The sequence below is a fragment of the Astatotilapia calliptera genome, chromosome 23, assembly GCF_964374335.1.
Source record: "Astatotilapia calliptera chromosome 23, fAstCal68.1, whole genome shotgun sequence".
Classification (NCBI taxonomy): domain Eukaryota; kingdom Metazoa; phylum Chordata; class Actinopteri; order Cichliformes; family Cichlidae; genus Astatotilapia; species Astatotilapia calliptera.
In genome coordinates, this window is record NC_137443.1 from 41,498,179 (window position 1) to 41,514,335 (window position 16,157).

Below are 16,157 nucleotides of genomic sequence, written 5' to 3' on the forward strand. Positions count from 1 at the left end.
CACCTCCTCCTCCATGCTTCACGGTGGGAACCATGCATGTAGAGACCATCAGTTCACCTTTTCTGCATCGCATAAGACATGCCAGGTGGAAACAAAGATCTCAAATTTGGACTCATTAGGCCAAAGCAAAGATTTCCACTGGTCTAATCTCCATTCCTTGTGTTTCTCGTGACCAAACAAATCTCTTCTGCTTGTTGCTTTTCCTTAGTAGTTTTTTCTGACCACAAAGGCCTGATTTGTGTGAATCAGGCCTTTGTGGTCAAATGTGGTCTCCTCTGAACAGTGGATGTAGAGATGTGTCTGCTACTGGACCACTGTGTGGCATTTACAGTGGCTTGCAAAAGTATTCGGCCCCCTTGAACTTTTCCACATTTTGTCACATTACAGCCATAAACATGAATCAATTTTATTGGAATTCCACGTGAAAGACCAACACAAAGTGGTGCACACGTGAGAAGTGGAACGAAAATCATACATGATTCCAAACATTTTTTATAAATAAATAACTGCAAAGTGGGGTGTGCGTAATTATTCAGCCCCCTGAGTCAATACTTTGTAGAACCACCTTTTGCTGCAATTACAGCTGCCAGTCTTTTAAGGTCTGTCTCTACCAGCTTTGCACATCTACAGACTGAAATCTTTGCCCATTCTTCTTAGCAAAACAGCTCCAGCTCAGTCAGATTAGATGGGCAGCGTTTGTGAACAGCAGTTTTCAGATCTTGCCACAGAGTCTCGATTGGATTTAGATCTGGACTTTGACTGGGCCATTCTAACACATGGATATGTTTGCTTTTAATCCGTTCCATTGTTGCCCTGGCTTTATGTTCAGTGTCGTTGTCCTGCTGGAAGGTGAACCTCCGCCCCAGTCTCAAGTCTTTTGCAGACTCCAAGAGGTTTTCTTCCAAGATTGCCCTGTATTTGGCTCCATCCATCTTCCCATCAACTCTGACCAGCTTCCCTGTCCCTGCTGAAGAGAAGCACCCCCAGAGCATGATGCTGCCACCACCATATTTGACAGTGGGGATGGTGTGTTCAGACTGATGTGCAGTGTTAGTTTTCCACACATAGCGTTTTGCATTTTGGCCAAAAAGTTCCAATTTGGTCTCATCTGACCAGAGCAGCTTGTTCACGTTTGCTGTGTTCCCCACATGGCTTGTGGCAAACTGCAAACGGGACTTCTTATGGTTTTCTGTTAACAATGGCTTTCTTCTTGCCACTCTTCCATAAAGACCAACTTTGTGCAGTGCACGACTAATAGTTGTCCTATGGACAGATTCCCCCACCTGAGCTGTAGATCTCTGCAGCTCGTCCAGAGTCACCATGGGCCTCTTGGCTGCATTTCTGATCAGCGCTCTCCTTGTTCGGCCTGTGAGTTTAGGTGGACGGCCTTGTCTTGGTAGGTTTACAGTTGTGCCATACTCCTTCAATTTCTGAATGATGGCTTGATCAGTGCTCCGTGGGATGTTCAAGGCTTGGGAAATCTTTTTGTAGCCTAAGCCTGCTTTAAATTTCTCAATAACTTTATCCCTGACCTGTCTGGTGTGCTCTTTGGACTTCATGGTGTTGTTGCTCCCAATATTCTCTTAGACAACCTCTGAGGCCGTCACAGAGCAGCTGTATTTGTACTGACATTAGATTACACACAGGTACACTCCATTTAGTCATTAGCACTCATCAGGCAATGTCTATGTGCAACTGACTGCACTCAGACCAAAGGGGGCTGAATAATTACACACACCCCACTTTGCAGTTATTTATTTGTAAAAAATGTTTGGAATCATGTATGATTTTTGTTCCACTTCTCACGTGTACACCACTTTGTGTTGGTCTTTCACCTGGAATTCCAATAACATTGATTCATGTTTGTGGCTGTAATGTGACAAAATGTGGAAAAGTTCAAGGGGGCCGAATACTTTTGCAAGCCACTGTATCTGGGCTCTAATCTGAGGTCCTGTTAACTTGTGATTTCTGAGGCTGGTGACTCGGATGAATTTATCCTCAGCAGCAGAGGTGACTCTTGGTCTTCCTTTCCTGGGCCGGTCCTCATGTGAGCCAGTTTCATTGTAGCACTTGTAGCACCTGGTTTTTGCGACTGCACTTGAGGACACATTGAAAGTTTTAGCAATTTTCCAGACTGACTGAGCTTCAGCTCTTAAAGTAATGATGAACTGTTGTTTCTCTTTACTTAGCTGATTGGTTCTTAAGAAAGGCACACCTGTAAAGCGAAAACCATTTCAGGTGACTACATCATGAAGCTCATTGAGAGAAGGTCAAGGGTTTGCAGCGCTGTCAACAAAGCAAAGGGCTTTGTTGACAGCGCTACTTTGAGGAATCTAAAATATAAAACATATTTAGAGTTATTTATCAATTTTTATTTGCTACATAATTCCATATATCTTGCTTCATATATTTGATGTCTTCAGTGAGTATCTACAATGTGTGTCCAAACTTTTGACTGCTAGTGTGTGTGTATGTAAGCATACGTAACTTGACGAGCAGGCTATGATATAAGCCAGAGCTATGACAAATCTTTTGACAGCTTAAGTTATGCAGCCAGCCTTGAATAATTCATTATCAGACATTGGGTTAGGTATGATAACTGACTCACACTCTTAAGGCATTCATTCCATTGAGATCATTAAAGTCCATGCATGCATGAATCTGGGGGACTGGAGCAACCACTTTGAAGAATGTGAGCAATACAGGATGAGAGAGCCAATGATTGAATGAGATGAGCAGGAATAGATGGATCAATAGATGCATATAAAGGGAGATTGCTTAAATAACTGGGGACAATGACATTTTATAATTTGCACATTAATAAAGCATGCCCAATGTAAATGCTCTTGCCAGACCTTGAAGCACTACTCAGACATAAATACAAACTGCCTCTCAGTGCTAGAGGCTCATGGAAAGTCACATACTTCTCCGAGGCAGTACACTGAAGTTGTAAATCAGAATAATTAACTGACAAAAAATATTTTTGTGCATATTGTGTCATCATTAAATATATGGCTCAATAAAATCTCATTTATTGTGACACAGACATGTGAAAAATAAAGTTTTCATAACATAATAAAAGAATAGCAGCCAAATGCTACTAATCAACTGCGTTTGATTGGCTGATAACCAGCCAGTGTGAGCATCTCTTAAAAAAAACTAAAGTTTTGGCAGTTTGCTGGTCTGGAGCATTCAGGTGTGTTAACACAATGTCTCAGTCTCCTCAGGCGTGGATACCCAGTCAATTCCACCAAAGGTCAGGCTATGCAATGCTCAGAGAAACTACAAAAACAAAACAAAGAGCTACAGCTACAGTTAGCATGTTAAATGTTAAAGTTCATGACAGTACAATTAGAAAAAAATGGTGCCAGGAGAAAGTTTCTTCTCTTCAAAAAGTTCATGCCATTATGGCTTAAGCTTATAAAACTGCATCTGAACAAGCCAAAAGACCTCTGGAACAATGTCCTCTGGAGAGATGAGATCAAAGTGAAGATGCCTGGTCATAACAGAGAAAACTAAACATATCAGCACAAACCCTTGATCGAAACTGTTGAGCACGGTGGTGGCGTAGTGATGAGTTGACCTTGTTGGAGCCACAGGACCTTTACACCTTGCAGTCACTGAGTCAACCATGAACTCCTCTGCATACGAAAGTATTCTAGAGTCAAATGTGAGGCTAAATGTGGGGACAGTTAAAGTCTGACCCAAACTAGAACGTGCAACAGGACAATGATCCCTAAACACAGCAACAATGGCCGAAAAAGAAAAGAATCAAGGTGTTTCCTGTGATCCAGTCAAAGTCGAGACCTCAACTCAAATCCTGAGGCAGTTGTCAGCACACACCGCACACCCATTCTTCATAAAAGAATGAAGATAAAAACACTGTAAATAAACATTGAACGGCATTGCAAGATGGTTGCAAAGAGGAGTGGCAATAACAACAAAATAAAGAAAGCAATAACAATTGCTGACAAGGTGGTTCTAAAAGCCACTAAATCGTGGGGTGTTCTTAGCTTTTCGGATGCAATGAGTCCTGTGAAAACTTTTTTTTTCACTTTGCTGTACGAGAAAGCCACAATTTCTGCGAGTTAGATGAGAAGATGAATGCTGCTTTACTTTTTTGCACCCTAAGTCGTGCAGCTACACAGCAAAACGCTGACTAAAGGGAGGATAATAAGGTGATAACGTCAAGTTGTATTATTTATTGGTCTCCTGGAATACACCATGCACAGCAAAGGAACTATACTCTTATAAAAATGGAGCTTCCTGTTCAGAAAAAGTGTTACAAATTATTTCCAAATTTAATTTAATTTAAATGAGGATGTTCTGGGTTAGCTGGGAGCTGAGTCCAAACCGGCTACAGCACTGAATTAGAGAAAGGGAAGAAAATGGATGGACTTCCAGCAACTGTTAAAAGACTTTATGATATATAAAAGTTTAATTTGCTTGCTGCTGGTAGTGGGGAAACACATTTCTTCCTAGCAACCTGTAATTGTCACGTGGTTGCCGACCTGTCTCGAGGCCTGAGTCACCTGGGATTCAATAGTATCAAACTTCTGATCTAACTGATGGCAAAACAGTGATGTTTATTTCCCCAAATGCTGGCAATTCTTTTAAAGAGCTTGTTTCTTTTATTTTTTATGATTGCTGGGAGGCAAAACTGTAAATATAAGCTTTGGTTATTGGCTGAAAGAAAAAGTTGCTGAGTGAAGTCGTGCATTCATTTCTTTCACTCCAAATTTAGTTCGCCGCCACCTACAAACAAACATTGTAAGTAAATCAGTTCAAACATTATTTTCACTCACCCATCCATCATGGCCATTATGTTTCCACAATATGTAGGAGGAAATGTATGTTTCTGTATAAAGGCCATATGGTGCTGCTGACTGCAGAAGGGCATATCAATCAGTGAAGTGTAATTTTGTGGCTGTGCTTAGCTAAAGGCAGCTGCGAAGCCGGCGAAAGCATGTTTTTGCTGACTATGAGCTCAGAAAAGCCCAGCATGACAGACTCATGTTCCCAGCAGCTGTTTTTTTCTGCGTTTGTTTTTTTCTCTCCTAATGTACAGCTTTATGAACAACGGACCACAGTGAAGCTTGAGATGTAACAAGTGTGAAGCCGCGTTACTCATACAAAGCCGGGTAGACGGGCACTGACAGCAGCCACGCTGGTGCTGTCTCCTTCTTGTCAGTTTTTACCAGGTGTGCTGCCGTAGAAACCAGCTGTAATAACACCTGATCATTCAAGCTGGTCTGTCAGGCAGCAGGAGAGGGAGGAGCTCAATAATTTCACATGTAAGAATCCGGCGATTCTGAAGAGTGTGACAGAATATAATGGGATTTGATGAATCACTTCACCCAGAAAAATAGCCTTGTACATTTGAAATGATTAAATGGAAGAATGAAGGAAAGAATATATTAATATTTAATAGCAGTGAGCCTATTTTGAAAAAGAACAAAGGTAGGGTTTCAAATGAGGCTACATTAGGAGATTTTACTGGGACTCTTAAACTTTCAGGGTGATGTGATAGAAAAATCCCACAATGGGTATTTTTGGAAAATGAAATAACAAAAATGGTTACCACATTTGTAATTACTGACAATGATGTTTTAAAACAAAGCAATCCAAATATCTGTTTGGATACAGCGCTGGTATTGACACCAGTGCTGGTATTGGTATCAGATCGATACTAACCCGATAGGATCAATATTTCTTTCTGTCCTCTAAGCTTAGTAAGTAAGCTCAGTCCTGTATTTACGTGGTATTGGACCAAAACTAAAATTTGCAGTATCGCTTAGCACTAAATAAAGGCACCCTGACAATTTTTATTCAAGCCTAGCAGTTCTTCTGTAGTGTTCTTCCAAGTTTAGCTCCTGTAAACTGTCAGTAGGAATGTGTAGGACTGTGTAGCATGTATGCATGAATGCATCTGAGTCCAAAGCAGCAACACCCAAGAGCTAAAAGATGGCACACTAGGGACAACAGGAGTTGGAGACCCAGGCATAACCACATGCATTTATTGCAACTGTGCGCCTTTGACATGGTTGCTTTGAAGATGGGTTAGGGTCCACAGCCACTCCCAGCCAGTTGTCATTGTCAAAGTGCCTTTGGCGCATCAAGGTGGAAATAAAACGACAACAAGATTCAGTCTGCTGTCCGTTTGAGATTGAGTGGAGTTAAGTTGGCAATTGCATGCAATCTGTTTGTGATAATGCAGCAGTTAACTGTGAAAAGTCAGCAACAATCTGCTGCTGTCTATGATTCACATTAACTAACTTCCATTCCCAGTCCAGCCAGAACCTCATAGATTTAAAACAGAAATTAAGAAAGTCATCCACAAATAGTGAGGTAGCTGCTGCAAAATGACCAAATCACTTTGCAACCCTGCGTTTATATAGGAATAACCAGAATGCAACAAGTTGGCAACTAGCTGAGTCGAGTCATCTATTGCAAAGAGATGCATCACAGACAAACTGTGCTTGAGTAATGCTTTAATGAATGTGTTGTTTATTCTAGGTTTTATATAAAAGATGGATATAGCCACCATTATGTGGTGTTGGCAGTCTCTCTGCATTTATCAACTGGATGGAAAGTATTTGTGAGACTGCAATCAGTTGGATTGCAGAGTCAAACTTGTGATTGAAAGTCTTCACCCAGAAGTTTAGGGTGTTGCACACTGAATCTCTGGGTAGCCAACTAGTTGTGCAACTACTTACATTTGACCTCCAATGGCTAAAAAGTATCAAAACTAAATTCAGCCCAGTCAGCTGATCATATGGGCAGCCACTAATCTTTCCTTGTTACAGCAGTTTGCTGTCTTATTTTACTCTAGTGTGACTGAGCTTCAAAATAAGTTAGTTTCCATAGTCTTCCATGCTAAAAGCATAAAGATACACCTTGCTAACATAGCAAGCTTGCTAGCATTAGCTGATAACTCTACCTTCTCTTCCAAATTTGCTCACTAATGGCTCTAAACACAAACTAAACAAACAAACAAAAAAATGTAACCAAAAAGCTAAATTTGATAAGTGACATGATGGTGGCTTTATCCATCTTTTATACACAACCTAGAGTAAGTAACATGTTGAAATGTGCAATTCACTTGTATTTTTATTTTTTATTCCTATTTATTCTATTTATCCCCTTTGTATATTTTATTTATATTTGTCTCTGTATTTATATATGTGTGTGTGTGTGTGTGTATATATATATATATATATATATATATATATATATATATATATATATACATAACAATTCTGTAACTGTAACTTCGGTCGTTGCTGTGCTTTTTGGAAGTCGAATTTCCCAGAGGAACCCACCCGAGGGATTAATAAAGTTCTATCTTATCTTATCTTATCTTATGTTCATAAAAGCATTCCTCCAAAGCACTACTACTCGGTCAAAAACTCCACAGGGAACCCGTGGAGCATTTTAACAAAGAAAACAATGTATTAATTCAAGCGTTATTTCTTTGAGAACCCTGACAGCACATTATCTTCAGCCTTGGTTCTTGATTTTTTTGTAAGCATTTTTCTGTCTCTCGTTGTTATGGATGCAGTCATTTTCTAGAAGATGACATCCACATTCTTAATCCCACATCCAAAGCTGTGATTAGCTTGGTTGTTACCGAGCCAAGGAACCAGCATTCAGACTTCTCCTTAATGGGAACAAAAGAGCTTAATCCAAGCCATGGAAATACACCCTCACCAAATGTACAGAATGCTTGCGGACAATTTTACCCCACGCTGTACTCATCATTTTTTTGAAATACTGGGAATAGATATATTTTTGCGCTGTTAATACAAAGCAAAAGAGTAGTTGCACAAAACCAAAATATCACTGAGCCTCTTTGCACTTTTAATCTCATGAAAACATAAAAGAATGGAGTAGAAAGAGTTTCCTGCAAATGCTGAATCACATCTTTGCACCTAAACGTGCGATGCTTTCTGCTTCTGCACTGTGTGCAAGGTTACAGAGCTCATTACACACACATGCGGCGGTCGGCCTCATAGTTACATGGACACTTTCCCTCAGAGACGTGATCTGCTTACAGAGGAAACGGTTTCCTGTGCCCCTCCATTTTCCTTTTGGCCTTATGCCGTGATAGTATTCTGTTTTTGTTTTATTTTCTGCTCATTCCCCAGGCGCTAGGCAGGCCTGTCACATCCCCACCACAATCCAGGTGTAATAACGTGTGAACTGCACAACAAAACCGCTCAGACTCAGCCCCTGAGCGGCTTAGGGAACCCCGATAAACCCTGCTACTGATAACACTGACAGCGACAGCCTGCCACAGCACATTCACGCACAATGTAAGTCTAACACACGCACACAGGCCGCAAACATTACATGTTTGTTTGCAGCACCCGTTTGGAGGCGTCTACTGAACCATAATTATTATAGTTCTAATATTATATAAGAATATAAAACAATCTCTCCTTTTTACCCTTTTAAATGTTTTCTCATATAATTTAAGTATCGTGTGTGACTTTGCCTCATATAGTAACACCTTTTTTTTTGTGCAACTGACATTTAGCCAATCACAACCCAGCACACAGCACAACATGTTTGCTGAAGTCACTTTTGAAATACTGATAATTTTGAAGCATCAAGTGCAGAAACTGTAGACACACTGTTGACCAAAATTATTAATATGCGTTTAATCTGGCTTCCATTTATAGCTGAATTTGTCTGTGCGAGAGCCAATGAAATGAAAAGGGAACAAGCAAATAAAGACACGAGCACTGACAGCTGGACGATAGCAGTCGTTAAAGCCGCTCTCTGACGCGTTTCCTCGACTGTAACTGAAAACACGTTTTCATCTTCATCTTCTTTTCACCTTCAAAACTATTTAGCCCACAGCTTTACGTATGACGAAGCTCCAGTAACGCAAAGCAAGCAGATGTGTGAGCTAACTCAAAGCTACTGCATGGCCAACATTAATGCAAAGCAAACACTTAATTCTTACATATGTTGATAGTTGGACAAAATGTGCTCAATGTTCTCTGCTCTGGTGAAGGGACTTCCATATTTGCTCAGTTAAAATGTTTTCCTGCTGTCATTGGGCAGTACTTGTGTGTGGGTTTTATAATGTTAGTCATTAAAGTGTCATTTTGAGTCTGAACTATTTTACTATCTGGGTTTTGGTCTTTTATCAACAGCGTGACCTGCAGTGTACCCCTAAAATATCACCTGTTATTAACATCTGATCTGTATCTGACACATCGTCTGGATGCTGACAGCCGACGCATACATTTACATATATTCCCGCAGCTTTTGTTGGCCTCTCTGTTGACCTTTCAGCTGATGTTATTTATTCAGAACGTGATCACGCTGCGAGCCTCAGGTGTCACAATAATGATGTATTGATGATAACTGTGATATTTAAAAAATGAGGCATCCATAAATTAAAAATGCACGTGTCATGGATAACTGTGTTAATTGTCTCGGTCTGCCAAGCACTTTTACATTTTGATTTTGTAAATTTTTGATAAATCTTCTATAAATTCTGAAATCAGACCAGCTTTAAATACTGCAGTTACACCAAGCTAAGAACCAAAAGCAAAGTGCTCCTGACTGTTGTTGGCCTCATTTACATCCACAATTGCTGTGACTTGTTTGAACCTTTCCCTACAAGTTATTTAAACAGAAATCTAAAGCTGTTACAAGACATGCACTCATCTGTCACTACCTGTTGAACTAATCAGCCAGTTACATGGCAGCAACCCAATCCCAGTTTAGGTGTGTATACATGGTCAAAACAACCTGCTGACATTTAAAGTGATCATCAGAGTAGGGATGGGAAAATATCCCGTGAGCCATAGCTCTCTGGATGAAAATGTTTTGTTGCTTTGAGAGGTCAGCAGGTATTTAAGAGACTATTTAGAGCTAATACGAAGGCAACAGTAAGTCAAACGTTCTTCTGTGTACCTAGAGTATAATGAGGTATGCAGAAGAGCATTTCTAAATGCACAAAATGTTGAAGCTGGACAGCAGCAGAAGACCACACTGGGTGCCACTTCTGTCAGCTAAGAAACTAAGGCTACAATTCACACAGGTTCACCAAAACAAGCCAATAAAAGATTTGAACAACAGATCTTATCTGATGAGGCTTGAGTTCTGCTGCTACATTTGAACAATAGGGTCAGAATTCAGCCTAAGCAACATAAAAGCAACAAGCAATCCCACCTTGTACCAGTGGTTCAGGCTGGTGGTGTAACGGTACATAGGATATTTTCTGGGACCCCTTAGTACCACTTGTGCATTGTTGGTAATGCCACAGCGTATGTTCTTCTAGCACCTTGTTGAATTAGTTCTTCAAAGAGTTAAGAAAGATCTGAAGGCAAAAGAAGGTCCAACAACCTTGTCCGGGTATGTTAAAGTGTCCATTATTTCAAACTAGCAGACCTTCGTCAGAGCATCACACATACTGAACTCACTCCCAGCCAAAAGTTAAGACTGAATGAGGAGTCTATACTACATTTTCTAAAGTCAGAAACCATGAAATTAAAAAATACTGTTGAACAAAAGCCTAATTGTTAAAAATCTGTCGCCACAAAGCTGACAGCTACCTTCAACATTTTCCGAGATTTGCTATCAAACTGTTATTAAACGGCTGACTTTGTACGTTTAAATATGCATGATGTGGACTGAGGTATCTCTGGGTTAAAAGAGAGTTGATTTTGCATTTTAAGCTTTCTCCTAAAATGAACGAAAGGAAATCAAGAAATTCCCTGGAGTCTCCCTGCTTCGTCTTGCTCCATTAATGTTGTATGAAAAAAAGACAAGACGATCCAACCTAAAAATACTCTTCTGCTCGGCTGGTAACGGGCATTTGAGGAGTCACTGTGAGTCACAAAGAACAGGTCCCCTGTTCTGTCACCGAGCATAGGTAATGACAAATAAAACCAGTGAAGTGTGTGAAGATCACTGACATCTGAAGCAGCTTCACAAAGACGGACAAGTTCGCTCAAAGTTACCGAAGTCTCTAAATTCCTACCCTTTGACAGTTTCTTGACAGCACCCCCATTGACAGCATTGTACAGTTATACTGTTGTATGGTTGGAGAAGCCCCTCTTTAAAATTCCACCTCTGTGGTTTTACCAATGGCCTGTTAAAGGTTAGGAGCAGAGGGGAATTCATGAATGAGAAAGTCAACATTACCATCATCCCAGACATCATTCACATGCGGCTGTTCAAGCATGAAGAGCTTCTGCTTATCAAAAGTCAACATTCATCCAATCTATTCACGCGTTTATCCCCCGTATCTGATTCCGTTTATGATTAATGCTTACACGTGTTTAATCAGGCCTCATTGAAGCCACTTATTGAAATTCTGTCACTGTGATCTGCTCTTATTATCAGCTTTTTGTAGCAAGGAGCATCATTTTAGGTTGGTTCGAGTCAGTGTTAAATATATGCAACTCAAAGAATGGATAGATAAATGTGATAAGTCAAAAGTGGAATTATCACACACAGTATTTTTTTACATCAGTTATTTCCTGTTTAACTTCTGCACCAACACACATATTTATTTTACTTTTGTTGTAAATGTTTTTTCCGCTTGTGTTTGAATGTACGCCACACTCGTCTTATTTCACGCAGATTCTAATATTAAACAAACTCTGGAGTTTCCTCCTTTTTTGTTACTTTATGCATTATTTGTGCAGGATTAAAGTACGCAGAATCTCTCGAGAGCATGGGAGTTGAATAAATCTGTATAAATAAATCATCAGTTGGTTCATGATAGTCAGTGTTCACTATTTGTAATGCTCCTTTCTGTGGTATCAAAACTGATTTGTGTGTGTGTTGTTCCTCCAAACCTCAAGACAGTAGCTTATGTATATAAGGAAGGGAATACTAAAGGAAAAAAATTTGAATTTCCAATAACCTTTCCTGCAATAGTACAGCAGATATGTTTATATGTTTTACAGCAGTTTCCAGCCAATAACAGCGCCTCAAAATGTACTTGCATAAGTTGTTCCTAGGATTCTTTTTTTCCAGTAAACATGTCCAGTATCATTGCAAGTATGTAATTTTGATCATCACTGCTAATGTTTTGCATGCAAGATCAGATGGAATCAGTTTGGAAGTGAGAGTGAATTTTTTCAAGACTGATATTGAAAAAGAAGCAAAAACTTTAAGCTGAGGAGAGAAAGGCATGGCACACTGTCCACCCCTGCTATAATTTGAGTAAATATATGAAATCAAAGGATTATTTATTCAAATAATCATTAAGGAAAATGTCCTTGGTATAAAATGAATATGTACCTATTGAGTACATTTTGTTTGGCCTTTTGGATCCCTCCTCCTGATGAAACACCAGGAGACACTGCATGCTTTCATGTGATGGTTACATGTGGAGGCAGCCTGTGGTTTATGTCCTAGAGTCTCAGACTGTCCACCAAACACCAGAAATGAACGGCGAACAGCAGACTAGCTCTTTAGGTCTGTGGTGATACATGCTGGAGGGCTAATGGAAGCTTTCCTGGTGCTCTGTGGACTCTGTCCCCCTGTGGCATCTTTTTGATGGGTACTAAAGCTGCTGCCTCGGACCTTCTGATTCCTGGATGATCCAAACTTTAATTCTGCAGAAAGCACAGATGCATACCCTTTCTTGTTAGCTGGGTTAAATAATTTTGAAATCCAGGGCCAGTTCCTAATGAAGGGTAAGCTTTATATTTCTTTTGATAAGAAAAGCAGGTGGACAACTCCTCAAGTCTTAATGAAGTGGGTGAAATCCCTGCTTACTCAAACAGTGTGTCTAATGGATTTCCTCCTGCCAGCCTGCGCACTGGGACCGCCGGGCGACTGGAAGAAGTGATCAGAAACAATCTGCTCTGCTCTCACTTTAGAGTTGAACTGATTGCTGTTGACACAAAATGAAAAAAAAAATCTAATTGAATCAGTGCTATCTCATGAGACTTCAACTGCACGGGCCTCGCAGAAAACACTGCATACTGAATATTATTAGACTTTTGAGTTTTCCGTAGCACTTTGCAGCAGGAAACAAAAATCGACACAAATGACATTTATTTTGTGTATTTATTCAACTTAGAGCTCAGAAAACAGATCTTGCGGTTACAGTGCATCGGCTCTCAGTCCAGGCTTTTAATTTACACCTTCAGGTCTGTGTTATGTAACTCTCTTAAGCAACTGTATGTGCTGATTGACAGCAATATTTGTGAGCCTAATGCACAGTGCAGCAATTTTGCAGTGAATGTGAGAACAGGTGAATAATAATAAAAGGCTGGGTTTTAATTGGTTTGACAGTCCCAGTAAAACACTCTGACTGAATGTGCTTATTTTCTTTTAAAACAGTGTTACTCTGAAGATGTTTAGTTTAAAGGAAAATCGCATGTCAGAGCATTTTGAATGAGTTCAGGTGGCACCATTACTTTATGAATAGATCTATGGTGACTTTTATAGCTGATCTAACAATTTGAAATGTTTTTCTCGCAGAGCAAGATGTCAAGGCTCATTTCGAGAGGCAAAAACTCGAGATGGCCAAAATCTCCAGTATGAACAAACAAAAAAAGCATTAGCTGGGCAATACACTGGCTGCCTGTCCAGGTCCTTTCACCCTATAACTACTGGATAGGCTCCAACCCTTGTGAATCTGAATAAGATAAAGAGAGGAAAATGGACTGTTGGTTGGACTCAATATGTCCATCAAGATTGAAAATTCCCTCCACAGGTCCCAGATCCAGAAGGATATGATTTCACATTTCAAGTTTATTTGTGACATAACATGTCGAAACTGTTCCAAAAAGTCCCAGCTCTAGATCAGGATTGACTCTAAACTTTAATCACTTGTGAGTTGGGCTAAGCCTCATCTCTGCTAAAAAGTTTTCATGCCAATCCATGTGCAACTTTTTAAGTGATCCTGTTTACAAACAAACAAGCCGGGCCAGTCACATAACCTCCTTGGCAAATGTAAGAAGGATTTTAAATCAAGTCCTGATTTCCAAGACCTTCATAATTAGGTTATACACTCATAAATTTTAAAAACAACAACAACAATAACAACACAGCAAGCTAGCTGAGAAAAGATAAAAACATTGCACTGAGAGTGGAAGGACCAGGACGTTAAACGGGGTTTGACAGCATGTTTTTTGCCCCTCTGGGCTCCATCCGTCCATTTTCTTAACCGCTTATCCAAGTTGGGATCATGAAGATTATCCCAGCTATCATAGGGCCCAAGGCAGGGTACACCCTGGACAGGTCGCCAGTCCATCAGGGAGCTAACACAGAGAGACAGACAACCACACACTCTTACATCAACAGCCAATTTAGAATCCCCAAGCATGGTCTGTGGACTGTGGGAGGAAGCCGGAACAATCCAAACTGCACACAGAAAGGCCGGCTGACTGCGCAGCACCACTGTGCTGCCTGGAGTCCATTAGCAAGTTAATTCAACCGTGCTTGAATGAGATGACTGATAAAGGGTGTGGCATGGTAAACTGAAGCATTTTGAGCAGACTGACATGTATCAGATACAACCTTTCAAGTACTTACAACACATTATCTATATCTATTAGACATAGAAACTCTGGTGTGTTATATGAGGAATCAGTGCTGTAAAGCTCAACTTATCATGGATACAGTGATGTAATAATAAATTGGCACCGGGAAAGCTATGATCCAATACGACTAATTTGGGTTTTAATGCATTGTAAACTTACAATAAGAGCCATGTACTCAGTGCATTAAACTCCTTTGGCCAAGTCTGAATTATCAAGTAGCCTATGCAAAATTATCTCTATATGCTGGCGTCTCAGGTAGGCGCTTGATGAATTTTTCATATGTTAAACAATAGTCTGGGCTTTGTTTCATTCATCATTACTCATTCATTAAAGAATCGGCAAGCTTCAAGTGTCCTAGATCTCCATCAAGCACTTTGCATGTCCCCGGAGGAGCACTCTGTACAGTTTGGATATTTTAATCTTTTATTTTAAAAAATGTTTTCATAGATCCGAGTAAGTAAATAAGTCAGTGATATATAAAGTGCTGTAAATGTCCATTGCGCACAATAAAATTTAGAGGCTTCGGGGAAGACATGTACTCACGGGTGCCATCAAAACGAGTGGCGATAGTATCCAAAAAGGTGTTCTGTGGCGCGATCAGACCCCGCATCACGGGCATCCGGGAGCGGGTCGAGCCTCGTCTTTCCCGGCGCTCTGAGCCATGGCTCTCGCTGGCGGTTGACACGAAGCCCGGCAGAAACCTCGAGGATGCCCCCGGCGCTCCTCCTAACCCCTGGAGGAGGGCGCCGAGCCGAGAAACCCGGGACTCCACGGTCCAAAGCTGACCACCGACCACCGAGCAGGTGATCCGGGCTTATAGGAGGAGAGAGGAGCCGCTGGAGGCTACAGGGGTGAGGACGGAGGGATGAAGGGGGGATGGAAGGACCACGGCGCGGATGGTCACATTTACGCACGGATGTACTGCATAGCCATCCCTCTTTCCTCCTCCCCTTCCCGCTCGCTCTTTCTCTCTGCCTCTCTAACAGAAACACTTTATTCCTTTCCAGACACTCTCCTCTCAGGCTAAATGACCATTTCCACTCACAGTTTTCTTTTTTTCACCCAATTTTTGCCCCTCTACCATCGCACCCCTCCCTTTACCTCCTGTCTTTGAAATTCTATCAATCTGTCTTCACCTTCCCTGCTTTGATGTTCTGATGGAGTGTCTATTTAAAGCTGGTAAATTAAAGTGTCATATTGTCCTTACTGTTTACACTGCGTGATTAACTATTACCAGCATTGTCTGCCACGTTTCACACTTGAAGCTGCAACATTTGTCACTCAAAGAACAAATGAATAATTTAGTCAGGATGGACACGAAAACTGTTAAAAACTCCCATCAGTATGATTATATATATTAGAATCCACAATCCACTCAAATATACAAAAGCCATGTGCTTATGTGTGCAGTTAGATCAGTGGGAACACATTATACTTCTCCGTATTTTCTGTCATTTGCATACTTTTACAATAATAGATGCTAAGGTTAAACATGGCATGAGGTCTATTATGTTTGGTTTGCTAGTTGTTTGTTTATTTGGTTGGTTGTTGACATGGAAGGGAGGAGATATACCTAATATGGTCATTTCATGCAGCAGCTTTAGCTGTGAGCACAAAGTCCCACCCATC

At 40.6% G+C, this 16,157-nt stretch overlaps 1 protein-coding gene across 1 annotated transcript in view; it reads right to left on the reverse strand.

Annotated features, from left to right (window-relative positions):
• Positions 1–15,489, reverse strand: part of LOC113015985 (voltage-gated delayed rectifier potassium channel KCNH8-like) — a 47,165-nt gene extending 31,676 nt beyond the window's left edge. The window contains exon 1 of the mRNA XM_026158404.2: positions 15,072–15,489. Coding sequence (XP_026014189.2) covers positions 15,072–15,147 — 76 coding nt within the window. The 5' untranslated portion in view covers positions 15,148–15,489. The remainder of the gene's footprint in view (positions 1–15,071) is intronic.
• Between the last annotated feature and the right edge of the window lie 668 nt (positions 15,490–16,157).